Source organism: Molothrus aeneus, chromosome 4 (genome assembly GCF_037042795.1).
Source record: "Molothrus aeneus isolate 106 chromosome 4, BPBGC_Maene_1.0, whole genome shotgun sequence".
NCBI classification, from domain to species: domain Eukaryota; kingdom Metazoa; phylum Chordata; class Aves; order Passeriformes; family Icteridae; genus Molothrus; species Molothrus aeneus.
In genome coordinates, this window is record NC_089649.1 from 25,514,951 (window position 1) to 25,529,578 (window position 14,628).

The following is a 14,628-nucleotide window of genomic DNA, read 5'->3' on the forward strand; positions in this document are numbered from 1 at the left end:
CAGGGGCAAGCACATAGTCTGTGCCAAAACTACTGTACCTTAAAGTCATCTCCTCTTCCCTTTGAATAGCATTGCAGAATGAAGGTAAGGAAAGTGCTTTTCCATGCTCCTGTCTTCTGATCCAACTGCAGAGTTTCCTGACAGCTGTGCATGAAATCTCCCTGGGCGACCTACTATGGGGTGCTCTGTGATCCTGCTCCCAGGACACCTGGACAGACATTGGCTCTAGCTGGTTGTGGTCTCTGCTCAGGAGACCAGGGAGAAGGCAAGGAGGTGCTCAAATTTGCTGCTTGTCCAGTGTCAGGACACAGCACATGGAAACCTGAGAACTCCAAAACGCCCCAGCTTCCAGCTTGGGAGAGACAGAGTAGCCTTCTCCAGAATCACAAGGGCAGAGGGACTTGGCACTGAGAATTCTTTCTTTGCTGTCTGTAGTCCTGCAATAGACTCAGTTGCAGCAGTGGGATTCATCTGACCCCTCTGGGTGCATTTCCCATTTTTTCTCAGAGGAGTTAATAGGCTTCTTCCCCTTCAGAAGTCACTGAAGCTATTATGTACAGCACAGCTGAGCTATGTAACAGCTGTTCTTCTATAACCCATAAAGTTTCATAATTTCATTAGAATGAGACTGAGATTTCATGGAGATTTTTAAATTTTATTTTTCTATAAGAAAAGAAGCAGTAAGTAAAGCATGTCTTGTTTGCAGTATTGGCTGCCACAAGTTAGTTTTTTTAAAGAATAAGAAATAAGACAAAAGTAACCAAGACAACCCTTACCCTAAGCTACAGAATCCCAACTAATAACACTGAAAAAGAAGTTGATAATATTGATCCCTTGTGTACTAGTAGTTAAACTTCAAAAATCAGTTGAGAGGAAAGCTTAACTGGCCTTTCTGTAGTATCAGAAAGCATACCCAAATCCCAGACATAGAATTTTTACAGCTATGAATATAGGAGATGATTTTCAGACAATGTCAAAACTACCATTTAATTCCCTTTCCTTCAGGAGGAAGCTCCTATGAGGTGCACTTGGAAAGGAATCCCTGAGTATACTAGACATACTTCTGTGCAAACCAAGAAGTAGCTTTGCAGAGTGGCGTGCATAAGGAGTGAGTCCAGAGTGATCAGCAAGGACACCAGTTCTGCCATCACTTCTGCTTTGAATGACTTTAAACCTTTGTCCTGTTTGTTCAGTCAAATTCAGCTCTCAAGCTATCCTTGCTAAGCAACTACACCAACATTGCTCTGGCAGTGGTCTCCTGAGTGTTTGTAGAAAAAAAATATTAGGTCTTAGTAAGATAACTAGGTGAGAAATCCACATTGGTAAACATCTTTGAAGATCTGAGTGCCTGATCTTTTTCACAAAGTAAGACTTTGAGGCCCTACTGTGATTTCCAGCCATGATAGTATTTCCTCCTTATTTTCTTTCAGCCATTCGATGTTGCTCTTCACTTGCTCCAGTGTCTGACTCCTGGGCATTTCTCCTGCCCCAGCATTAGGATATTTTTCAAAGAAATTTTCCACCTGGAAAAGAGAAAAGAATTGATGTGAAGTAAATAATGTTGCTATTGGGCAAGCAGCTTTTTACAAAGACACAGTCAGGGGTAATTCTGACTGGGAGAGATCTATAAGCTCATGCTAGTAGCATTGGAATAGTTTTACAGTTTACTCCTGCTGCTTTAAGCATTCAGAGGACAAAAAAATAAGTTTCCTGTCCAGAAGATAGTGAAATATATTGACTTAAATTCAAGAGAATTGATGTCATCATACCTGCCAAAGCTGGAGCTCAGTGTTGAAGGTTTGGGCAATAGTTACTATTCGACCAAGATATCTGTCATTTATAGTGAATCTAGAAAAACAATTTAATAAATTATGTTTGATGCAAAACCATAATTATCTGAAGTGTAAACTTCTAATTGTATTACAATAAAGCAGGTACACTCAAATTTCAGCATTTTTTGAAATAGTTGAAAAATAGCACTCCTACATAATATCTGAGCTGTTCTTAAATATGTTTACTAATGGAGTGATCTCTTATGGTGGAATAATTTTTTTAAAGTAATTACTGCTTGTCTCAGGCTGGAAGTGAGGAATATTGCTGCTCAGCAATACAAAAACTGTCCAGATCACAGCTCTGGGCTTGCAGGTGTGCTTTCCTTCTGTGCCCTCACCAAAAGGAGATGGAAAGGAGAGATAAGTCACTCAAATATTGAGGAGAAAAGTGAAAAGGTTTGGGATTACTTCCACTGCTCATCTGTATGTCTGCTGCTTGCTGTTACCATTAGAATAAAATTTAAAAAATCCCCCCCCCATTTTATACTCTGTCTTCTTGGTATGAAATCAGTTGCAAGAGTGGAGACTTGATTCACTAATTTTCCATGCAATAACCAGATTTCTGTGGCCTTGGTAAAACTTTCTCTCCTTGATGACCATTTACTGGTAGCGATCATTTAGGGAAAGAATGGTTTTCAAGTTAGCAACAAAATAATTTTTCCACAGCAAATGGACATAATTGTGTTGAATAAGCTTTCAGTTTTCATTTTGCAAAGGTCAGTGATTATAAATGTACAATGAAAACACAGAAAAACATGGCATGTAACAAGATTTACAGGTGGATGTAGTTTCCCATGAGTTCATTAGAGTACCTGTCAACTAAGTACTGCCAGTTCAGTCGTATCCAGTCCCAGGCCATTGTTTTCCCATAGGTGTTATATGAGATGTATCTCAGGACCGTGAACACATCTTGGCTTTTGATGAGGCTGGTGTTGTAAATATATTTCAGATATCTATGGGAAATTCCATAGGATTCAATGAGAACCATTTCCAAACAGGAATATTAATTTTTTTCCTGTAGCATTTTAAAGGTAAAGTACACAGATCTAAAATGTAATTTGTGTCAAGAGGTAATTGTATTGAAAGAAATCTTAGTTAGGAATCTTTAGCAAAGTAGGTAGAGTTTATGTCTCTATTTGAAAATAGCCAAACCCCATTATTATTCCTATATTTTAATGCAGTAGAGAAAACAAGACTAGATCAGTTAGTAGTTCAGCCTGTTAAGCCAAGCACCAAAAAAAGTAGTAGTCCAGACTTTAAAGATTTTATAGGGACCATGAATACATGCACAGGTGGCTTGCTCACATTGACATCTGTGCTGTTTGTTTGGAAAATTTTTTCCATACAAAATTAAAATTCATTTGGGCAGAGCATGCCTGCAAGAGCATGCCTCCAACTATAGTTCCAGTTATGGCACAGATGGTTTTGACTGACGGGGTGAAGCACACATGTTTGCAGGGAGATGAGTAGCATGGTCATGGATTCACAGCAGCAGCTGCAAAAGAACACCCTTTCAAGCTGTTGTGTGTTGGGATTAAGGATTGTCTTCTTTTTCCCTATATGTAATGGACATTTTGTTCAATCTGTTTGCTCTTCCCTCCTTGTTTGCTATTTTAATAGTAAATTGAGAGAAAAGCTTTCCCTGTTTTAGGAGGAATTTTTTATTTTCTGCAAATATAGTCTGATCTAGCTAATTAATTCATGTCTTAATCATGTCAGCCATTAGCTATTTAATGGCTTTAGATTAAGGCTGTTGCAGTCACAAAAATTTAGGAATGCAGCTGCTTCCTACTGTTATTTCAATTAATCTAAATCTTTTATTTATTCTTTCTGAATCTTTTTGAATCTCCTATACTTCCATGTTTCACCTCCTTTAAACTTGGAACTCTTTCAAGCAGAGCCTGCTCCATGTTATGGTATTTAGATAGGGCTCTGATACAGTGGTGAATGGCCCTGGTGTGGGTGTTTGCTTGCATGAGTGCTACAAGATACAGTAACATGCATGCAAAGTTATCAGATAAGCCTAAAGTAGCCAATGTGCCTATGCAGGACGACAGCCTGGTGAGATACTTGCCAAGTCAGACAGTCTGCTGGATGACTCTGGGGCAGTATCCAGACTCCTCATCATTGCCATGGCAGCATGAATTCAACATTTTTGGTTCTAGCTTGAGCACTTTTGCACAGCACCTCAGGGAGCATTGCAAGTTCACGTGGATGCCTTCATAGGACTGTTAATAACAATTGCTAAAGGTTGTTTGCCTAATTTTAGCTAGTTAGAAAGTAGACATCTAGGCTAAGCAAACTGGAGCTAATGGAGGGTGACTGACAACACCCAAAAGCAATTCTTTCCATTGATTTTAAGCTCCTTTCCTGGTCTGGGATAAGCAGTGCTTTGTAGGTCTAGCCTCTCTTCACTGATTAAAGAGGAAATGGATGACTAATTTACTCCCAATAATTAACTATTAAGCAACTAAAATTGCACAGGGTGCACACACTGTTGGAAGAGCTGAAGGTTGTTGATTGTGTGCAGCAACTACCATGTCTTCAATACCTTTCTGCTAAAAGAACAAGGCTTTTTCCCTGCCATAGTACAATCTCAGTGGGGCATGTTAGATAATTGGTCTTGAAAATGTATTGCATTCCTCATGCTGTAATCTGACCAAAATGACAGCACAGAAGAGAGGAAGAGGGGAAAGAGCAAACAGCAAACAGTTGCTTCTGTAGGAAAAGAGAAATCTGTGTGTGTTTAAATCACCTGTCCAAAAGGGTGATGTTCCTCACTGATGCCAGGCCATATAGCAACTTTTCTTTTTCTTGGGCTAATGAAGTTTCCTGGTATTTGTCAAACATGTGATTCCATGATGTCTCATTGCCTGAGTTCTGCATCCCATAGCGATATACTATAAGTCGGAGATTTGCAGGAATACTAAAATAAAGAAACAGAACTTAAATATTCTTCCCCCTTTCCTACTTGAGATCAGTGGTCACATGCTGTGTTCTTCACAAACCACAAAAGATGTGAGCACTCACGTTTCTCCTTGTAACCAGCGATTGAAGAGATGAGAAGCATTGTTCAAAGATTCTGGGTCATTCATACTGCAGGCAAAGTCTAGAACAGATGCACGAAGAAGCCTTGGAAAGAGAGAGAGAGAGAGAGAGATATTTTCCTACTGCTAACTATTGTTTGAATGCATCAATAACATGAGAAGGAAAAAATAAAGATTGTCCCACCTCTGCAAATGGTCTCCAGAATCCTCCCAGCCCAGTTCATCCACAGTTGGTTTTACCAGATTGCGAAAATATTTCTGAAGTAGAAAAAGGATGTTGGTTACATGTGTAGATTTCTTTAAATAATAATATATTTAATTTCATTGTTTGTTCTCCTTAATTTTTTTTCAGAACTAGCATCTCTTGAATGAAAAGTAACATGAACAGGCACACACACAATCTTTCCAGATCCCCACAGCATGCCAAGTCTGAATGCTTGCAATACTGATGTGCAGACAGGACAAAGCCAACCTGGTGCTCTCCAGCCTTGTCTGTGTTCCCAGATGAAGGCTGGGGTACAGTAAGGACACACTGCCACAACTGCTTTCCAGAGATGATAGTCCAGGACATACCTACTTTAGTGACCATTAAATCATGTTCAGTATTTTAGGTCAACTAACAAACCTACTCACTGCCACATAGAGATATAGCCATCCTTTGTGCTGAGGACAGGTGTTTGAGATTTTGCTGCCCTATTATTGAATGCATTAGCCTTGACTAATAAATACCTGTAACATGCCTTATGGTGACAGATTATAAGAATAATTAGGCATAATGTCTTTTTCTCCAAGTGCATGGTCCTGAATGCAGAATCCAAGTAATTCAGATACCACTATGAAGCAGTGTTTAGAGGGGTTTTTTTAAGAGAACAATAATGAAAAGTAAATGTAATAGTTCAGCAACACTGAAAATCACTTGAACTTCAGTATTATTCTTGTGAGAGATTCTGAATTATCAGATTCAGTGGTCCCAAGCTGGGTTGGGTTTTATTTTGCTTCATCACCTGAAACAGGGGATAGAGAGTTTTATCATCTTCAAGCATGTTTGCAAGGTACGTTACAGCTGATATAGCTCTATTCCAAGGCAAATAATCTGTTTCCTTTCCTAGGTATTTTGTGAGTTCCAGGGGAACAGTGTAATTCACAAGTCCAGGTCTGTGGAAGGAGAAAACATAACTTCTGTTATTTTAATGAATTTGAAATCTTGCTTCTCCAAAGATATTAGATTTACTATTTACTTTAGAAGGCCTGAAATAGTAAAGTTTGTGAGGGAGAAAGTTGTCTGGAATGTAACTTGGAAGGTGTTTTCCAAAGAGATAACCAAGGATCACTGTTGATCAATGCCTAACCATAGGAGTTGTGCCATTGTGAGAAGACTGCTAGCATTGTGCAGCAGCCCAGTATGCCTAGAAGTGGGCAGCCTTTAACTGATTGACATTAATATAACAAAATAAGAAAGGAATTGCTGGTTGGTGACATCCTGAAAGGCTGAGGAGACTTAGAGCCTCTTACAGATTGCTTAAAATTTATCTGTGTCAGCATGGCTGGGTTCAAGATCTAGAAGTTTCCAATCAAGTTTCTAAGCAAACTACTAGCTGAGGTGTTAGCTACTCAATGCCTTGGTATGCATTGTAGGCACACCTCTGCTTTTCTGGATACCTAACCTCTTCTGGAGTGCTTCCATTATTGTTAATTATATGGAGAAAACACCCCTTTCTAAGACCTGTGCAACTGAAGCCTGCTTTTTTCTTGCCACGGTACTGAAAGGGAGCATTTCTCGTGATTGCAATGGTAATGCAAGTTGCAATTCATACTTAAATGCACCCCCTTGCACCCACAAGATAAAGCAATAAAGAATTAAAGCTCATACCAAAGTCAGAAAATTTCTTTCAACCACCTGGGTTGCCTGAATCCTAATTATTAGGCAACAGAAAGTGAAACATTTGTGTTGAAATCTCTGTAGAGAATTAGTTTACCTCGCTAAAGAAAAAGCGTCATCCAAAATCCCTGCACGATCAGCAGGTGAAAACATCTGTATGAAAAGAGGAAAAGAGGGATCAAGAATATACAGATTATTTGCAGAAAAACCCCAGCCTTACAGACCTCTTACAAGAGACCCACCAGACAAGTTAGACATTACAACACTCACTGTGTGGTTTTGGAGCAGAAGATTGCTTAAATTGGCCCAGTTTTGACTATCATAATTCACCCGGAAGAATCCAATGTGGTCTGGATTAACATTCACAAAAGTATCAGTAGAAGATGGTACTGTAATTCCTACAAAACAAACAGTCATCAGCTTGTGCACCTTATATGATGCAGAACTCACTGGAGATTCCTGGACTCCAAACATTTTATTTGATTTTAATGGATATCAAAATAAGGTCCAACCCTTAATTTAATTTATTTCTTTATTTACTTCTAAATAGCTCTCAGTAAAGATGAGTTATTACAGATTTTGATGAATGCCAGCACTTGTCTTACACAAATAAATTGCAGTAATTATTTGGGGTAGCTAGTTTGTTAAATTTGAAATGGAGGTCATTCTGAGTAGGATGAGGATGGTGAGATTTAGTGTCATTGTAAGAAGTAAAAAATTGCAAAGAAGCAGTTCTTGCAAATATATATTTTTAAACATTTTTAATCCTCGTGTGCGCTATTAAAGTGCTCATATTTTATCCTTCATTAGTTTCATTTTCCAGTTTGTTTCAACTAAATTTAACTTTTATTTCCTTACTCTTCTTTGATTCTATTTTTGTAACTGTTGATAAAAGATTTACAAAATAGGCTGAGACTTCATGCAAGCACTCATGTTTAGGGATTTTCCCATTTAAAATGAATACTTGAAAATTTTTCTTTCTCAGAAGCTTGGCCTGGTCCAATTAGTGATGCTACTTATGAAAATTTTTCTATTTCATATTGAAAACAATGGTCTTGAATCTCTGTTTTGAGGGTGGCTGTAGTTAAAAGCATGTTTATGTTTGGATGTTACATACAAAGTATTTCTAAAGAGATTTTTCCCTACAGTTGCTGTTTGCCCTGCAAGACAGAAATTTTGTGAATGTAGAAGTAAGCACCTAATCAAGACTTTGCATGATTTGTGAAGTTAATAGCCTCTTGCAGCCCTCAGATCATGTGGAAATCAGAGAAAGAAAATTTCTTTGTGTTAACTTCTGACTTGTATTATAACGTAAGATATTTTTTGTTTGTTTTTGCGTGGATACTAAAAGCAACCATTTAAAAAAAAACCCACCCCAGAACAAAAGACAAATTGCATTTTAAGAAAGTAACAAACAAGTACAAGAAAAGATAAGCCAATTGTAATATTTTTGACATTCAATGGGATATAATTTAAAATCTGAAAAAATCTGAAAAAAGTAATTTTTCCCCACAATTTTGTCCACTGGAGATGTAGTAGAAAAAATTCAGATTTGACTGCATAATCGAACAATGATCAAAAAGAACCACGTAGGAATTTTCTCAGTTCGGAAATCAGCATAAGAAAAGGTGATTAATCATTTGTAGTTCTTTTTCTTTAATTGAACTCAAGTTGCCAGTTTACCATGCCACAAAAGCATTCACCAGCCTCCCACTTCTCCTCTTTTCCTGGACTGGACAACGGCCATATCTAAGCCAAATTGATTTTAGTGCATTATAATTAAGAGTATGCATAGATGTTTCCTTGAATAGGACTGTATTTAAGATGCTTAAGCACTATACTGAAACTGAGTCTAAATTGACATCATGTTTGTACAGGGGAAATAGTAATCTTATCAGTGAAATTTCTAGTACCTGGAATAACCAAGCTGTGTGCTACCTCCTGGACCTGAAAACTGCAAAGTATGAAAGTTCATTCTGTGCTCTGTTTTTTGTAAATTATATGGAAAACTTTCATCCATTCATTATCCTTAAAAGAGAATACATTTACCTGTAGAATCTGATGCATTGTAGAAATCATAATATGATGAATCACCATGCTTAAATTTGACTGGTATATTCCATTTGTAACTGAAATTATTTAATGGGAAAGAAAATCAAATTACATTTGAAGCCAAATAGTAAAAAAACCCCTCCAATATGTCTTTGTTTCTTTGTTTATTTTAATGCTTACATCTTGTTTTTTGAAGCTGACTTGTGCTTATGAACATATACATACTAAATAATGTCAGGCAATATTCTAGCAGGATACAAAGCAATTGATTTAGTAAAAGATGATTTTATGTTAATAAGTGGTGTCAAGGTTGATGTTGATGCATCTAGGGCTTTGTGCAGACACTAATCTTTGCAATGCTGACTTGAAATAAATGGTTAAGTATTACAGAAGTTAGTATTACAGAAGTTTTTTTGCAGATGGAAAAAAGGAAAGAGTTTAAGCAACAACTGTGATGCAGTTAAGAGGGCTTCTTGCCTTTTCCAGCCTATTTTTCTTCTCCAAGACAATCCTAATTCCTTCATTAAAAAGCACTGGGAGGCAAATGCGACCTTACCTCTTGTTCCTCAGCTCCTTGTATATCTTTATTGGGTAGTTTCCTCACTCCAGGGCATGCCCAGGAAAAAGATGAGAAATTTGGGCAGGAATGGAGCCACAGCACAGCCTGACCAAGACTGTGACCAGGCAATCAGGGATGTGGGACAGCAGAGCATGCTGCGAGTGTAACGTCAGCCACCTGCATAGGGCTGCTAAAATGATCAAGCCCTTTTGAGCAGTCAGCTGCTCTTCATATTAGTATATTATACTTTCTCCCAGGGAGATTTCTCCTTGGTGACACATGCGATGGGAAATAGATGTCATCTTTATAACCCTAGGTTAAGTAAATGGTCACTAACTTCCAGAAAATAAAAAAAAAATAAGGTTATGGTATCTCCTCCTACCTCCAGGAAGAAAGATTAAATATTTTGTATCTCCTAAACAAAATATCTTAACAGATTTATACACTTCTGGTTTTACTTGTTCTTTTATGGAGCTTACTATGATGGAATTTAGACAGGTACTGTGTTTCCCAAGAGAAAACCCATATATGTTTTTGGGTTTTGTTTGTTTATTTGTGGGTGTTTTTTTGTTGTTGTTATCATTGGGGGTTTTTTTGTTTTGTTTTTTTTTTTTTTGTTGTTGTTGTTGTTGTTGTTCATTTGGTTTTTTTTCGTTTTGGTTTGGTTTTTTAAACTTATTTTTGTAAATGCATTTAATGAGGTACATTTTACTTAGTTTCTACCTGGTATGAATCAACATCTGCAGTAGGAACTTACCCAAGATCAGAAGGAGGATGAGAAGCATTTGCACTGGGATCCAAAAGAAAACGTTTCTGTGTGAATACTGAATTATCTCCCATCTCCAAAACAGGGTAGCCCATCTGCCTAGTCCAGGTGTCCATGACTTCCTTCACAGGTTTATTACTTGCCTGTGAATGATGGAAGAAGGTTGTAGTGAAAATGGAAACTCAGTCCTAAGGAGAAAGAAAGTCTCTCTGGTATTAAGAAAAAGAAAAGCAGAAAGGGGCAGAGGAAAGAGCATGTTCAGGACAAAAAAATCCTCAATTAAATCCTTTTATGGTGCCTGTCATTGAAGAAAGAAATTATTTGGAAACTTGAACACCCACAGAAGAAATGAGAAATGTGTAGGCAAGAGACTGGCCAGTAGTATGGACAAGAAATACTGAGGAACCTTTGAGGCCCCTTGCATGCTCAAAGATCTCTCAATTTTTTTCTGACAGAAAAACTGAACAAGACAGAAAGGACACAGTGGGATTTTTAAAGGCAGAAGCCTCCTTGCAGTGTGTCCTGTTTTGAGTGTGAAGAAAGAGCCAGTATTAACCACCAGCAGCTGCACCAGTGTAAAATTTGATTCATTCTGTGAACCCTGAACATCTGTCCTAGGAACTGGAGCTGAAGAAAGCTGTCACTACCTCCCGAGGATGCCACCTGTGAGAGAAGTGAGCTAGAGTCACTTCTAGTGACTTTTTACAGATGAGGAAGATGATGTGAAGATGCAAAGCACTAGAGAGAGAAAGCAGGAAGTTCTGCTGGGTAGGAAGAAGTCTGGGACCAAGGAGAAGACTGGAACTAAAAAGCAAAAGCACAATTTAGTCTGTGTGCATGTCCACGGGGTTGGAAGAAAAGGAAAGAATGCCAGGGAAGAACCTGGCAGTATGCCAGCATAATGGGGGCTAATGAGATAGATGGAAAAAAATAGTCCAGCCTCAAGGAACAGGAAAGATCAGAAAATGGTGGCACAGATGATGACCCAACTGGGACTCAGAAGCTAGAGAGGGATATAAGCACCAAAATTATTTGTGAATTGATGCTACTGATAGCTTTCCAACACCTGAATCTGGAGAGAGAAAAGAGACAGTATGGGGTGCATGATGGTGGATGAGAGGTGTTTCACACGTGAATGAGTTTAAGTTTCAGGGGGAATGTTTCAGCAGCAGGGTGTTTGTTAGCAAGGCCTCCTTTCGTGGTTCTTACTCCACTCCCACAGCCTTATGCAAAAGCAAGCAAGCAAGCAAGCAAGAAAGAAAGAAAGAAAACAAAAGAGAAATATACTAGGAGGCTGCCTAGCTTGTGATCTCTCATTGACAGAAGAGCTACAGAATATTAAAACTTTGAGAAACTGAAATCAGTGGATGAGATATGAAACATTTATCAGCAAGGGTTTGGGTGGATGCAAAACACACCTCTTCCAGAGCTTCCCAGAATTGTTGTGTCTTGGCATTCTGGAAATGGTGTTTCTTCAAATATGCCTAGAGAGAGATGGATGACTGTGAAAATACTACCAGTGTTTCTTGTTTGCCTATAAAAACAATACACATATTCAGTTGTACAGGGATACAGAGAGCACCTCTCAGTTGCACAGAGTATCTACACATGGGTGGTAGTTCTGTGAGTGGGAAATTGAATGGATCAGTATTCAGCTGATGAAATTCCTTTGCTGTCCAATGCATCCCATAACATCAAAAGTCAGCATTTTCCAGAGTGACTTGTTAGTAGGAAATAAATTTGTATTTGAAGATTTTTTTGGGTTTTGTTTAAATGGACACCACTATACCCTGCTGCAAATTTCTGACTAATATAAGAGGCTGTTTAGCAGGAAGAAGATATTTAATGAGATTTCGCTACCTGTGGACTCAGAGTGGAAGCAGGAAAGTCTAGTGACCTCTACGTTTTGATCAAAACGATTGTTACACGGAGTAATGGTGTTCAGCAAAGAGTTCGCAATGCCTAAACCTTATTCCTATCCTGCGCCTTCCCTGGCTGCTTGGCGGGTGTTTTCCTACCCTGTCACCTGCTCCCGGCGGTGTTCAGTCAGTAGATGGTGCTGTTTGTTTCGCTGTTGGCCGCAGCTGCCTACCTTAGCGCTCCTGAAGGCTCTGAGCAGAAGGAAAGGGTTAGGCTCTTGGAGACAAGGTGGCTGTATTTTCCCATCTTGGGTAACTGTTCTGATTAAGTGAAAAGGGGAGTACAGGAAAATACAACTATCTTGTAACAGCCCATAAATGTGCTCTTCATGAGAGAGGGAAGTAAGAACAAATGTGGTAAGCCTGCACTGTAGCGCTTGTTACCAATGTCTGTTCAGAATAAAGGACAGACAAGTTTTCTCCTTGTAGGTTGGCTCCTTTCTCCCATTTTGTCACCTTTTAGCACCACGTTTTTCCTCCACAAGAAAGGACTATGAACTGTGCAATGTATCTCTTTTCTTCTCCCTATTACCTTCACTTTTTAGGGCTGGGTGTCCCTGCCTCAGGGCATGGATGAGCTGATGCCTCTAAGAGTGTCCCTACACGTCAGCCTTGTGTGGGTTGGAGGATCGTGGCCATAGAAAGCCACAGACACACTTTACAGCAGAATGAGGGGATCCCAGTTGACAACAGGATAGCAGTGGGGTAGAGGAGGTTTTTCCACTAAAAGCTGTCAGGAATTTAGGTCCTCACTGGCTGGCTATCAAATCTTTATCCAGTTCACATTCCTGCTTCTGTGGGAGCATGGAACTTCTTCCCCTCTGTGTTGTCCACTCAGTATTGAAATCCACTATGTACTTTTGCTACCAATACCAGGACCTCTGATATTCATGTTTTGAATAATGGCTTTGCTACTGTCACATAAAGATGGGCTGTGTGTCTGGCAGGTTTTGATGCCACCTTTACCTGACAGCCTTTCTGGAAGAGCTCTGGTGTAATCCAGTCTTGAATCATTCTGAGGATTGATGCACCCTGAGGACAAAGGGAAAGGGGAGAAGGTCAATCCACACTGCTCTAACATGATTTTCATTCATCTAAAAGGCAACATGTGAATGAGTATTTTACAAGGCAAAAATAGAAATCATCCATCAGACTAAGGAAGTGGTTTTTCTACTTCCTTTGTTTGATAGCATGCCTACCAGGTGGAGCTTAAATCTGGATGTGAGAATCAGTCTTTAGATGTGATCAGACACTTGTTCCTATGTTCAGCTCCCGAGCCCTGCTGCTGCAGCTTACTGTCCTGCCACTGTCCCAGTTTGTGTGAGCAGGGCTCCCTGTTTTGTGTAGAACAGCTCAGGGGTGAGGGCAGCTGGGGACTCCCCCTGTCCAGGGAACAGCCTGAGAGAGGCAGTGACTTCAGATGAACACAAAACAGGAAGGGAACTCTAAAAATGCTGCAAGTCTGGGGTTTTACAGGTTGGGTATGCCATCTGAAGATAAGGAATGAGATTTGCTGAGGAGTAGTGTAAGAGCTCTGGCCTCTGAAGCAGGGTAGAATTGGAATCAGAGGAGTTAATAACTGGGACTTCACAGAAAATAACCCAAACCATTAGGACCTTGAAAGAAGAAAGAAACAAAAGGAAGACAGGAGAGAGAAGTAGAAGAGCCATGTGGAACAAAGAACAGAGTGCATACAAGATGATGAAGAAAAAAAAAAGCAGTGCAAACTCCATCTAAGATGCAAAATATAATTTTAGGATTTGCATGTTTTCATTTTCTGAGCGAAATCAAGGGGCAGTTGAGAGCCTAATGTTATGAATGGTTTAAAAATCCAGTTGTCCCATGAAAACAATAATATTATCTGAATTCTCAGTAAATCCTCTTTCCTCTATTTATGTGTCTGAGAATAAGGACTAGATGAGTCATGGTAGAGGGACTGTTTGAACAGATATGCCTCAAACTGCTTTCCAGGCTATTGTTGGAGAATCAAGGTGGTCAGCAGATGACTGCTTTCTGATACAGAAACCTGATGTGTTTGCCATGGAATATGCTCAAAACCAATTCAGTAACATTTAGAACAGATATCCATTAGTGGTAATCCTAAAGCTGCTTAATGATCAATGGTGATCATAAGGCCATGAGTAAGCACTAGGGAACCTCAGTTCCTCAGCTTTTTCTCTCAGCCACTTCTTATCTGATATCACCACTCAGAAACCATCCCCTCCCATTTATATTAAAAGCCAAAGTACAAATACACACTTACACATGGAGACTTTTGCTTTAAAATGCAATGTAAAGTTAGTCATTTGCACCTTCTACTATTATATTTCAGTCTCTTCCCCCCTTGTGTCATTCCTCTGTAGTCCATGATGAAGTGTGTTTGAAAAAAACTCATCGTAACAAAAATTACTGATTATAGGAACACCAGTGTTTTAATAACTTCCCTTTCTGACAACTATTTGGGGAGGCTCAGCAAGTGACCTTAATTTGACTAGCTGACATTCTCTGATGGGGGTATAGGAGGGAGTCTTTTATCAACACCCACATAATTTCATAGTAATTGCCAAGTACGTG

At 39.1% G+C, this 14,628-nt stretch overlaps 1 protein-coding gene across 1 annotated transcript in view; it reads right to left on the bottom strand.

Moving 5' to 3' along the window:
* Positions 1 to 1,358: 1,358 nt before the first annotated feature.
* ENPEP (glutamyl aminopeptidase) overlaps positions 1,359 to 14,628 on the bottom strand; it is a 33,275-nt gene continuing 20,005 nt past the window's right edge. The window contains exons 8-20 of the mRNA XM_066549130.1: positions 13,021 to 13,086; positions 11,554 to 11,619; positions 10,127 to 10,278; positions 8,808 to 8,887; positions 7,029 to 7,156; positions 6,856 to 6,911; positions 5,884 to 6,034; positions 5,064 to 5,137; positions 4,863 to 4,964; positions 4,588 to 4,758; positions 2,645 to 2,785; positions 1,770 to 1,848; positions 1,359 to 1,523 (exon numbers count right to left, since the gene is read on the bottom strand). Coding sequence (XP_066405227.1) covers positions 1,359 to 1,523; positions 1,770 to 1,848; positions 2,645 to 2,785; positions 4,588 to 4,758; positions 4,863 to 4,964; positions 5,064 to 5,137; positions 5,884 to 6,034; positions 6,856 to 6,911; positions 7,029 to 7,156; positions 8,808 to 8,887; positions 10,127 to 10,278; positions 11,554 to 11,619; positions 13,021 to 13,086 — 1,431 coding nt within the window. The remainder of the gene's footprint in view (positions 1,524 to 1,769; positions 1,849 to 2,644; positions 2,786 to 4,587; positions 4,759 to 4,862; positions 4,965 to 5,063; positions 5,138 to 5,883; positions 6,035 to 6,855; positions 6,912 to 7,028; positions 7,157 to 8,807; positions 8,888 to 10,126; positions 10,279 to 11,553; positions 11,620 to 13,020; positions 13,087 to 14,628) is intronic.